The following is a 12,540-nucleotide window of genomic DNA, read 5'->3' as shown; positions in this document are numbered from 1 at the left end:
AGTTTCAAAATTAAATAAATAAAATAAATCCCAGCCCTCATGTTATTTCAACATACATCCTTCAATATACATCTTTAATTGGTAAGAAAATTATATAGCCGCAGGGTGCAGCGGCTCAAGCCTGTAATCCCAGCACTTTGGCAGGCCGAGGTGGGTGGATCACGAGGTCAAGAGATTGAGACCATCCTGGTCAACATGGTGAAACCCCGTCTCTACTAAAAATACAAAAAATTAGCTGGGCATGGTGGCACGTGCCTGTAATCCCAGCTACTCAGGAGGCTGAGGCAGGAGAATTGCCTGAACCCAGGAGGCGGAGGTTGCGGTGAGCCGAGATGGCGCCATTGCACTCCAGCCTGGGTAACGAGAGCCAAACTCCTCGAAGGAAAAAAAAAGAAAAATGGCTAGAAAGACTATAACAACATGAACTCTTTTTGAGACGGAGTCTCGCTCTGTAAGTCAGGCTAGAGTGCAGTGGCATGATCTTGGCTCACTGTAACTTCCACCTCCTGAAGCGATACTCCTGCATCAGCCTCCCAGCTAGCTGGAATTACAGGCACTTGCCACCATGCCTGGCTAATTTTTGTTATTTTTAGTAGAGATGGGGTTTTACCATGTTGGCCAGGGAAGTACGAACTGCTAACCTCAGGTGACCCACTCACCTCAGCCTCCCAAAGTGCTGGGATTACAGGCCTGAGCCACTACACCCAGCAACATGTGCCTTTTTTTTTTTTTTTTTTTTTTGAGACAGAGTCTTGTTCTGTTGCCCAGGCTGCAGTGTAGTGGAGAAATCGTGACTCACTGCAACCTCCACCTCCCAGGTTCAGGCAATTCTTCTGCCTCAGCCTCCCGAGTAGCTGGGACTACAGGTGCATGCCACCACACCCGGTTAATTTTTGTATTTTTAGTAGAGACAGGGGTTTCCCCATATAGGCCAGGCTGGTCTCAAACTCCTGGCCTTGTGATCCATCCGCCTCAGCCTCCCAAAGAGCTAGGATTACAGGTACGTGCCACCACACCCAGCAACATATACTTTTTTTTTTTAAGAGACAGAGTCTCACTATGTTGCCAGGCTGAAGTGCAGTGGCTATTCACAGGCACGATCCCACTACTGATCAGCACAGGAGTTTTGACCTGCTCTGTTTCCAGCCTGGGCTGGTTCACCCCTCCTTAGGTAACCTGGTGGTCCCCCGCTCCCAGGAGGTCACCATATTGATGCCAAACTTAGTGCGGGCATAGCGTACTACAGCCCAGAACTCCTGGGCTCAAGCGGTCCTCCCACCTGAGCCTCCCAAGTAGCTGGGACTACAGGAATGTGCCACCACATCAGGCAACATGGACTTCTTTTTAAAAAAAGAAAATTATTAAAATTTGTGGAAAAAAAGGACAATATAAGCCTGTTCAAATATAACTGCTTTTAAATGATTGAAGGAAAGTACTAGAAAAATATATCTAAAACACTGCTTCTGCTTTAAGGTGTCAGTATGGTGGATCATATTTCCTGTTTTCCGAACATTTTTACAATGTATTTTTGATTTAAAAAGTAATGTAGTGAAAAGATCAGCCAGATAGCCACATATCATGTTACTTCTGAACAATTTCAGGTATTTGTAAAATTACCTAGCTTCAGTTTGAAAAATACCAGCAACAGAAATCCTACTGATGAGTATTTCCTGTCATCCTCTAAAAAATTATGGATCACCCAAAAGCACAACAAAGGACCACTTCTAACCTGCTTAAATGGTAAAAAAAACTGTCACATTCAGTGATCATTTACAAAACTCGTTGTAAATATGAATGTACCTCATCATATATGCTCCCGTTAATATCTGCACCATAGATGGGGGCCACAAAAGTTAAGTTCTTCCAGTACTTGCGTTCCAAATCTTCATAATCCAAGTATCTTGGAGTACAGTATCTGTAAAAGGTAGATTAAAAAAAGTACAAACCAGTAAGTCAGATTCAGGGTTCTTCCCACAAAACTGATGTACATTACTTTTTTTTTTTTTTTTTTTTTTTTTTTTGAGATGGAGTTTCGCTCTTGTTACACAGGCTGGAGTGCAATGGCGTGATCTCGGCTCATCGCAACCTCTGCCTCCTGGGTTCAGGCAATTCTCCTGCCTCAGCCTCCTCAGTAGCTGGGATTACAGGCACGCGCGACCATGCCCAGCTAACGTTTTGTATTTTTAGTAGAGACAGAGTTTGACCATGTTGACCAGGATGGTCTCAATCTCTTGACCTCGTGATCCACCCGCCTTGGCCTCCCAAAGTGCTGGGATTACAGGCGTGAGCCACCGCACCTGGCCTACATTACTTTCTTAAACTTAAAATCCTACCAAAATGAAAATACTGCATGTTGTCAAATTTAACAAGTAAAGATACAAATGGATTTACATAGCTATCTGAATATTCTTAAGATTGCTAAATAACTCAATATCACTTTATATTTTATTAGAAAAATACTTCATAAGGCCAGGCATGGTGGCTCAAGCCTATAATCCTAGCACTTTGGGAAGGCGAGGAGGGTGGATCATGCGGTCAGGAGATTGAGACCATCCTGGCCAACATGGTAAAACCCCGTCTCTACTAAAAAGACACACACACACACACAAAAAAAAAAATTAGCTGTGTGTTGTGGCGCATGCCTATAACCTCAGCTACACAGGAGGCTGAGGCACGAGAATCACTTGAACGCAGGAGGAAGAGGTTGCAGTGGGCCCAGATTGCACCACTGCACTCCAGCCTGGTGACAGAACAAGACTGTCTCAAAAAAAAAAAAAAGAAAAAGAAAAGAAAGAAAAAAGAAAAGAAAAATACTTTCATGAAAACATGAACAATAAAAACAGAAAAGTAGTTCAAAAGTCATCATTTTAGGTTTCGAAGTATTTTTTTTTTCTTTTGAGACGGAGTTTCGCTCTTGTTACCCAGGCTGGAGTGCAATGGCGCCATCTCGGCTCACCGCAACCTCTGCCTCCTGGGTTCAGGCAATCCTCCTGTCTCAGCCTCCTGAGTAGCTGGGATTACAGGCACGTGCCACCATGCCCAGCTGATTTTTTTTGTATATTTTAGTAGAGACGGGGTTTCACCATGTTGACCAGGATGGTCTCGATCTCTTGACCTTGTGATCCACCCGCCTCGGCCTCCCAAAGTGCTGAGATTACAGGCTTGAGCCACCGCGCCCGGCTTCGAAGTATTTTTTAAATCTTTAATCAGCTACACTATGCTAAGAAATTTTACATGTTTATATAAAAATAAATATAATAAAAATATAATAAAATTTATATAAAATATATTTATATAAAAATAAATATAATAAAAGTATAATAAAAATAAATATAATAATATAGTCAGCAAATGCTGACTATATTAATGGCAGGAAAATAATGATACCTCTTAGACAACTTAGTGGGAATATACGCTGGTACAACCATTTCAGCATATAATTTTTCAACATGTGTATAAAGCTTTTAAAAATCGACATATTTGATGCAAAATCTAACTGCAGAAATTTACCCTAACAACACAGGTATGTGTACAGTGACAGTCGACTCAAGAGATTTGCTGCACCATTAATTGAAAACACAAGTCAATATCTATCAACTAGTGATTAGCTAAAAAAAAAAAAAAAAAAAAAAAAAAAAAAAAGATACAGAATATAAAACAAGATAGATCTTTTAAAATACTGACATCAAATTCTATTCACAGTGAATAAAGCAGGTTACAGAACAGTGTGTATACTATATCCTCATTACATTTAAAAAAAAAAAAGAAAAAACTGTAATTGTATATTAAGTCACCAGAAAGAAATGCACAACAAATTATTAATATTAATGGTTTTCTCTCACATAGAAATTACAGAAAAGCACTTACTTCTCTGTATTATTAGGAATTTGAACAATAATCTTACCACAAAAAAGGAATATCAATGTTTCTTCAGGAAGAAAATAAGCAAAGAATGAAGCAAAGGAGAAAATAATGAAGTTAAAAAGGTATTTAGCAGTAGTAGAATCCCTATAAAGTATACTGGACATTTTAGATTGACTAATTATAGAACAACCAACATCTATACTCACTATACCAGGGACCTCAAACTAGTAATCTGTGTAACAGGAAGACCAAATAATTTAACAACTATATTCAGAATACCAAACAACTTGGCCAGGTGCAATGGCTGACACCTGTAATCCCAGCACTCTGAGAGGCCAAGGCAGGCAGATCACAAGGTCAAGAGATTGAGACCATTCTGGACAACATGGTAAAAACCTGTCTCTACTAAAAATACAAAAAATTAGCTGGGCGTTGTGGCATGCACCTGTGGTCCCAGCTACTCGGGAGGCTGAGGCAGGAGAATCACTTAAATCCAGGAGGTGGAGGTTGTGGTGAGCCAAGATCGCACCATCCAGCCTGAGCGACTGAGCAAGACCCCATCTCAAAAAAAAAAAAAAAGAAAGTTTCATTTCTCCATTAATAAGATCTGAAAGAATAAGACTCTATTAATGCCCACCCAAAAAATTCAAAACAAAGGGTTCAAATTATATTAAACATAAAATTTTCAATTTCTTTTTAATAGCCAGAATGTTCCATAGAAGGAATGTAACACACAGAACTCCTCAAGTAGTATCATGTGCTTACAATATGAAATATAATTTTTTTTTTTTTTTTTTTTTTTTGAGACGGAGTTTCGCTCTTGTTACCCAGGCTGGAGTGCAATGGCGCAATCTCGGCTCACCGCAACCTCCGCCTCCCGGGTTCAGGCAATTCTCCTGTCTCAGCCTCCTGAGTAGTTGGGATTACAGGCATGCGCCACCATGCCCAGCTAATTTTTTGTATTTTTAGTAGAGACGGGGTTTCACCATGTTGATCAGGATGGTCTCAATCTTTTGACCTCGTGATCCACCCGCCTCGGCCTCCCAAAGTGCTGGGATTACAGGCTTGAGCCACCGCGCCCGGCCATAATTTTTTTTAAGAAACATACCTAAATTCATCCAAAATCTTGATCTCATTCACACCCATCCAGGGAATTTGGAAACTATGTTTTTTAGTTGGTCTCAGATTTTGTTTTATTTTGTTTTTGTCAGATTTATGTTTTGATCTGGGGCCTTAATTATCATATCAGAATTTTTTAAAAGAACTTAAATAATAATAATTGTGACAATGTTTAAATATACCCACAAATTCATTGACACTCGTCCCTTCAAGAAGTAGAGCTTGATTCTCCTCCCCTTGACTGTAGGCTACTCTTAACAACTGGTTTGTAACAAACAGAACACGGCAGGTGTGACAGTGTGTCACTTCTGAAACAGGTCATGAAAAGACATGTGGTTTCCTTCTTGCTATCTCTCTCAGATCACTTGCTCTGGGAGAAGCCAGCTGCCACGACATGAGGAGCAGCCCATATGACAAGGAACTGAGGACCTCATCAAAAGCCATGTAAGGGGAGCACTCTTGTAAGAGAATGTTCTAGCCGCAGTTAAATGCTCAGATGACTGGAGCCCAGCCAACAACCTAATGGCAACCTCACAAGACCCTGAGGCAGAACCACCTAGCTAAGCCACTCTCAGATTCCTGACCTTCAGAAATTTTTTTTTTTTTTTTTTGGGGGGGGACGGAGTTTCGCTCTTGTTACCCAGGCTGGAGTGCAATGGCGCAGTCTCGGCTCACCGCAACCTCCGCCTTCTGGGTTCAGGCAATTCTCCTGCCTCAGCCTCCTGAGTAGCTGGGATTACAGGCACGCGCCACCATGCCCAGCTAATGTTTTGTATTTTTAGTAGAGACGGGGTTTCACCTTGTTGACCAGGATGGTCTCGATCTCTTGACCTCGTGATTCACCCGCCTCAGCCTCCCAAAGTGCTGGGATTACAGGCTTGAGCCACCGCGCCCGGCTGACCTTCAGAAATTATGGGTTGGTTTAAGCAGCTAAGATTTGGGATGATTTGATACACAGAAATAAATAACTAATGCAATGGTGGCCTTTCAAGTCATTCAAGGTTTGCTTTTAAAAGTACTAATCTTCTAAAATCATTTAAGGATTAAATGTTGTCAAACACGCACCAAAAAAATTACCCAACGAATATGAATCAAGTGTAGAATCAAAAACTCATGACAACTATAAGGTAAGAAGTTCCATTTATAGCCACTGTAAATGAGATAATAAAATGAAGAGCAATTTCTTTCTTTAACACTAAGCTAAATGTTCAGGCAACCACCTAAAGAACAGAAGACAGAAATGGTTAAATGAAGGTTGAAAGACACTGCATGGGTCACTCCTGCTTTTTATTATAAACAGCTCTGTCTGCTTTGTTTCTTAACATATTTACATAAATAGTTGAAGGAAACAGAAATAGCAAACTGATTCTACTCACTTGCCACTATTGGCCAGCTGCCTGAACTCCTTCACGGTCATCGCTTTTTTCTGGATGTTGTACTGAGTGAACAGTCCTGACTGCCCTGTGACCATCTGCTGAATTGGTGCTGGAATGAGCAAATTATCAATGTCATCATAGCACTGTCTTGGCTTCCACTCCTTAGGAGGAATCACCTAAAAATAAAATAATGAAATAAAGTATCATCTTGAAAATATTCCAGGTAATTCAGCTTTTAAATATTCTGATAAAATACAGCTGAAGAATTTCTCAGTCTATGACAAATGTGTAAAAAAAAAAAAGGTTATTTGCAAAAGAGCAATATGACGTTATTCAACACCAAAATGTATTCAGCACTCACTATTCCAAACACTGTACGTATATTAACTCATTTTGAGTAGGTACTATTGACATCTTGATTTTAAAGATAAAATTGAAAGACACACAGAAGTAAAATAACCTGAAGTTAAAATGACTAAAGACTACTTAAGCTGAAATTCTAACTAAAACAGTTTGAATTCACACTGAGCCATTATGTTAACCTGCCTCTCAACAGACAAAATTATGTTTACATAAATAATTTCTTCCGCAAAGAAGTTCATCTTTATTGAACAAGATCTAAGCATGTAACTATGTGCTATTTATATTATGACAAAAATAAGTAAATGTATAGTCGACATTATATGCTTTATAGACTTCTCACACAGTATGGCAACAGAACAGTAGTATGCTAGTAGATGTTTAATAACCAGCTTTCCAGAAAGGTGGAGGAAACCGTGATTTGTAGCTTTTGCCTATTTCCATGGTATAACTACTCCCACCATGACCAATCTGAACCTACCAATGTGCCATCACTATATATGAAGATGGAAAGAGATGTCCATTATTTTTTATTCTTTTTGTGAGATGGAGTCTTGCTCTGTTACCCAGGCTGGAGTGCAATGGCACGATCTCGGCTCACTGCAACCTCCGTCTCCCAAGTTAAAGCCGTTATCCTGCCTCAGCCTCCCATGTAGCTGGGACACTGGCATGCACCATCACGCCCAGCTAATTTTTCCGTACTTTTAGTAGAGATGTGGTTTCACCATGCTGTCCAGGCTGCTCTCAAACTCCTAACCTCAAGTGACCCACCCACCTCAGCCTCCCGTAGTGCTGGGATTACAGACGTGAGCCACTGCATCCAGCCGAGATGTGCACTATTAACTCTCAAATGCCAGAATAAGGTGCCTCCGCACACCACTGTTAACCTGTAGTATTTAAGCACTTAATTACTAAGAATGAAAAGATCTAGACATTAAGACCCAAAATACATATTGATAGGATTTAAAATTAGAAGGTACTGGCCACCATGGTGGCTCACACCTATTATCTCAGCATTTTGAGAGGTCGAGATGGGTGAATCATTTGAGGCAGGAGTTCTAGACCACCTGTCCAGTATGGTGAAACCCCATCTCTACTAAAAATATTAAAATTAGCCGGATGGGGTGGCAGGTGCCTATAATCCCTGGTACTCAGGAGGCTCAGGCAGGAGAATCGCTTTGAACCCAGGAGGTAAAGGCTGCAGTGAGCTAAGATCATGCCACCGCACTCCAGCCTGGGTGACAGAGTTAGATTCCATTTCAAAAATAAATAAATAAAATAAAATAGGCCGGGCACAGTGGCTCACGCCTGTAATTTCAACACTTTGGAAGGCCGAGGTGGGTGGATCACGAGGTCAGGAGATCGAGACCATCCTGGCTAACATTGTGAGATCCCGTCTCTACTAAAAATACAAAAAATTAACCAGGCATGGTGGCATGCACCTGTAGTCCCAGCTCCTTGGGTGGCTGAGGCAGGAGAATCACTTGAACCTGGGAGGCAGAGGTTCCAGTGAGTAGAGGTCACGCCATTGCACTCCAGCCTGGCAACAGAGCAAGACTCCATCTCAAAATAAATTAATTAATTAATTAAAATAAAATAAAATTAGAATGTACAAAGTCATGAAGTAATTCATGAGTTGTGGCTAGAAGTTTTATTTTTGTTTTTTCTTTATTTTTGGTAGAGACAGGGTTTTGCCATGTTGCTCAGATTGGTCTCAAACTCCCGAGCTCAACTGATCCCCCTGTCTTGGCCTCCGAAAGTGAGTTACAGGCGTAAGCCACTGGATCTGTCCACTTTACCACCTTTAGAAGTTGTTTTAATTTTTTAAAACAATCTTTTTAAGGTTTTTTTAATTGAAAAATACAGCACACATGTAAAAAAAAAAATGCATAATCACAAGCACACAGCTCTGTGTATTATTACAAAGCAAACACCAAAGGACCCACTGGCCTCAAGTGATCCACCTACCTTGGCCTTTCAAAGTGCTGGAATTACAGACGTGAGTCATTGTGCTTAGCCTTTTTTGTTATTTTTTGTAAAGATGTGGTCTCGCTATGTTGCCAGGGCTGGTCTCGAACTCATGGGCTCAAGCAATCCTCCCACCTTGGCCTCCCAACACGCTGGGATTACAGGCGTGAGCCACCATGCCCGGCCACACTCAATATTTGAAAAGAATATGGACAATCAAGCTATATAAATATGAATAACCTTACTACATTTTATTGATGACATACTGAAAGGGGAGGGGCACTGTATTTAAGGATGTCTCGGAAATAAGCCAGAATATCTAAGTTGGAAATAAGAGAAAACTAAGGGAAAATAAATAAGAGAAGAAAAAAGTTAAAAAAAAAAAAAAAAAAAGAAATAAGCCAGAATTTAAAAAAAAATAGGACATAGATTTATTCAGGCTCTTCATTAGCAATAAAGGTATCCACAATGAAATTAATATTATGTCTAGAATTAAATGTGTTTTACTATCTTGTAAAAAAAAAAAAAAAAAAAAAAAAAGGAAGTTACTTGCCCATAAAAAAATTTTGTCACAATTTTCTAAAGACAGAGAAGCAAGGCATACAATAAACTTAAAAAACTCCAAATATTACCTTGTGTTTTTTGTGTACAAGTTCATTTAATTTCAATTAAAGAGGTCGAATGGAATATTTTTTCAGAAGTTCAGGTCTAAAACAAAAATCTTATTTTTGAACTAAAAATTGAAATCCTAAAACATCCGATTTTCTTGAATAGGAAAACACAACATACTGAGGCGTTTAAAAGATTCCAAAGTTAAAAGTTTACGTTTAGTGAATCTAAATGAGGGAAAGCCATTCCTCCTAAAGTTCGCCTTCCTGATTATATCAAAACAGAGTACACATTTTTTTATAACCATCCCTGCAAACCAGCCTGGCCTCTATTCCTTGTGGGAAATTTTTTGCTAACATCTGCGTTTGCACTACAGTACTTAACTCTGAAATAAATTGCTATTTCTACCATCTACCTAGTGAGGAAGGAGGAGGACGACAGTGGGGCTTCTTACAATCTTTCTTTACCTTGTGGGCAAAGGTAATTTGTACTCTATAAGCTGTTTACGAAACTACATGGATGTATGACAACCTACATTCAGATTTCTGTTGGGGACAAATTTCACCCACTTCATATATAAAAAAGGTTCATCATAATCTCCTTCCACAAAAACAGTACAAGTTTTACATTTTAAGAGACTGCCACTTTTCACTTTCCCAACTTGGACTATCAACTTTATAGACAGTCACAGTGTCAAGACTTCTATTCTAAAAGTAAGTGTTAAATCTAAACCATGAATCTAAGAAATGGAGAAAAGAAAAGCCAATCCCAGCAACTTGGGAAGCTGAGGCAGGAGAATTGCTTGAACCCGGGAGGCGGAGGTTGCAGTGAGCCAAGATTATGCCACTGCACTCCAGCCTGGTGCCTGGCAACAAAGAGAGACTCTGTTTCAAAAAAAAAGAAAAATCAAGACAGGCTGTCATCTAAGGCTAAAGTCACTACTATTGGAACTACTGGACCAATTTCTTCAAATCATAAATTAAGACCAATTCATTGGCCGGGCGCGGTGGCTCAAGCCTGTAATCCCAGCACTTTGGGAGGCCGAGGCGGGTGGATCACGAGGTCAAGAGACCGAGACCGTCCTGGTCAATATGGTGAAACCCCGTCTCTACTAAAAATACAAAAAAAAAGTAGCTGGGCATGGTGGCACATGCCTGTAATCTGAGCTACTCAGGAGGCTGAGGCAGGAGAATTGCCTGAACCCAGGAGGAGGAGGTTGCGGTGAGCCGAGATCGCACGATTGCACTCCAGCCTGGGTAACAAGAGCGAAACTCCGTCTCAAAAAAAAAAAAAAGACCAATTCATTAAATGTTGTCAATAGTGGATTAACAGGCCAGGCACAGTGGCTCATGCTTGTAATCCCAGCACTTTGGGAGGCCAAGCTGGGAGGATCGTTTGAGCTCAGGAGTTCAATCCCAGTCTGGGTAACAGCAGATTTCATCTCTACAAAAAAAAATATATATATATACACATTAGCCAGGCGTGGGTAGTCCCACCTTCTTGGGAGGTTGAGGTGGGAGGACTGCTTGAACCTGTAAGGTCAAGACTACAGTGAGTCATGATCATACCACTCCAGCCTGAGTAACGGGGCAAGACCCTGACAAAAAAAAAAATAGTGCGTTAACAAAGAACATCATGGGGGGCTTGGTTCCCCAGGACTAGCCCCCAAAGGAAACCAGCTTCGTTAATGCAGTCTTCATTTTTACAATATAATTTGATTTGGTACAGTTTTATACATTTACTAGTATTGCAACTTCCAGAACAAGAGGGAAAGTAGGCAAACCTGAGCTTACGTGACTTGACATCAAAGATGGCAAAAATGATTTGAAACAGTTTGTTATATTCCTAATAAAGAGTAATAGGAAATTATTAAAGGATTAAATAAACGAATGTCTCCAATTTGTCAGTCACAATTTTAAAAATGAGGCGTGGTCTGAACTCAGGTGTGTTATGTAATCATAGTTCTCATTAACGTTACTGTTACATAATACAGACAGGGCGCAGGTGTGCTCTGTGTGCATGCAGCTCCCTTGTGACAGTAGCTGCTGTTTCCTCTTCTAAAGTTACTGAACGTGCCACCCTACCACAGGACACTCTACTAATCTCAGCGGAACACAGTACATGTTTTCAAGAAACAAAAGTGGGAGAGACCAGGACAAAGGGCTGCATTCAGAGCCCAGAGAAGAGATGGTCATCCCCCACCTCTGCCCTCTGCCTCCTGGTTTAAGCAATTCTCCTGGCTCAGCCTCTCCAGTAGATGGGACTAGAGGTGCCCGCCACCACACCTGGTTAAAAATTGTATTTTTAGTAGAGACGGTTTTACCATATTGGCTAGGCTGGTTTCTAACTCCTGACCTCAAGTGATCTGCCCACCTCTGCCTACCAAACTGCTGGGATTATAGGTATGAGCACCACACCTGGCCCAAATGAGATTTTTTTTTTTAATAAGCTAACCTAATAAAGAAGTTAAAGTAAACTTTCTCATTTGAGAAAGTCATTAAAAAGCTTTAGTTTTGGCCGGGCGCAGTGGCTCAAGCCTGTAATCCCAGCACTTTGGGAGGCTGAGGCGGGTGGATCACGAGGTCGAAAGATCGAGACCATCCTGGTCAACATGGTGAAACCCCGTCTCTACTAAAAATACAAAAAATTGGCTGGGCATGTTGGCACGTGCCTGTAATCCCAGCTACTCAGGAGGCTGAGGCAGGAGAATTGCCTGAGCCCAGGAGGCGGAGGTTGTGGTGAGCCGAGATCGCGCCATTGCACTCCAGCCTGGGTAACAAGAGCAAAACTCCGTCTCAAAAAAAAAAAAAAAAAAAAAAGCTTGAGTTTTAGGGCCAGGCACAGTGGCTCAAGCCTATAATCCCAACACTTTGGGAGGCCAAGGCGGGTGGATCATGAGGTCAAGAGATTGAGACCATCCTGGTCAACATGGTGAAACCCCGTCTCTACTAAAAATACAAAAAATTAGCTGGGCATGGTGGCATGTGCCTGTAATCCCAGCTACTCAGGAGGCTGAGGCAGGAGAATTGCCTGAACCCAGGAGGCGGAGGTTGCGGTGAGCCAAGATCGCGCCATTGCACTCCAGCTTGGGTAACAAGAGCGAAACTGCGTCTCAAAAAAAAAAAACCTTTAGTTTCCCTTTGTTTTCTCTTTATCTTGTTTCCTCTCTCTCTCTCTCTCACCCACCCCTAATTAATTTTCACTTAACTTAATATTCCCAAATTTTAAAACCTTTCTAGGATAG

The 12,540-nt window shown here is 41.0% G+C and overlaps 1 protein-coding gene across 7 annotated transcripts in view; it reads right to left on the bottom strand.

Annotated features, from left to right (window-relative positions):
* The window catches only part of KDM4C (lysine demethylase 4C), a 398,790-nt gene that overhangs the window by 342,361 nt on the left and 43,889 nt on the right, over positions 1 to 12,540 (bottom strand). For all 7 annotated transcript variants that reach the window (XR_012516575.1, XR_012516576.1, XM_010338768.2 and 4 more), the window contains exons 3-4: positions 6,360 to 6,535; positions 1,801 to 1,915 (exon numbers count right to left, since the gene is read on the bottom strand). Coding sequence is in view for 5 of the 7 variants with exons in the window: in XM_010338768.2 (XP_010337070.1) it covers positions 1,801 to 1,915; positions 6,360 to 6,535 (291 nt within the window). In the remaining 2 variants the exon portion in view is untranslated. The remainder of the gene's footprint in view (positions 1 to 1,800; positions 1,916 to 6,359; positions 6,536 to 12,540) is intronic.

Source organism: Saimiri boliviensis, chromosome 2, assembly GCF_048565385.1.
Source record: "Saimiri boliviensis isolate mSaiBol1 chromosome 2, mSaiBol1.pri, whole genome shotgun sequence".
NCBI classification, from domain to species: Eukaryota; Metazoa; Chordata; class Mammalia; order Primates; family Cebidae; genus Saimiri; species Saimiri boliviensis.
Note: the sequence above shows the minus strand (reverse complement) of the source record. Positions and strands in the feature narration are given on the sequence as shown.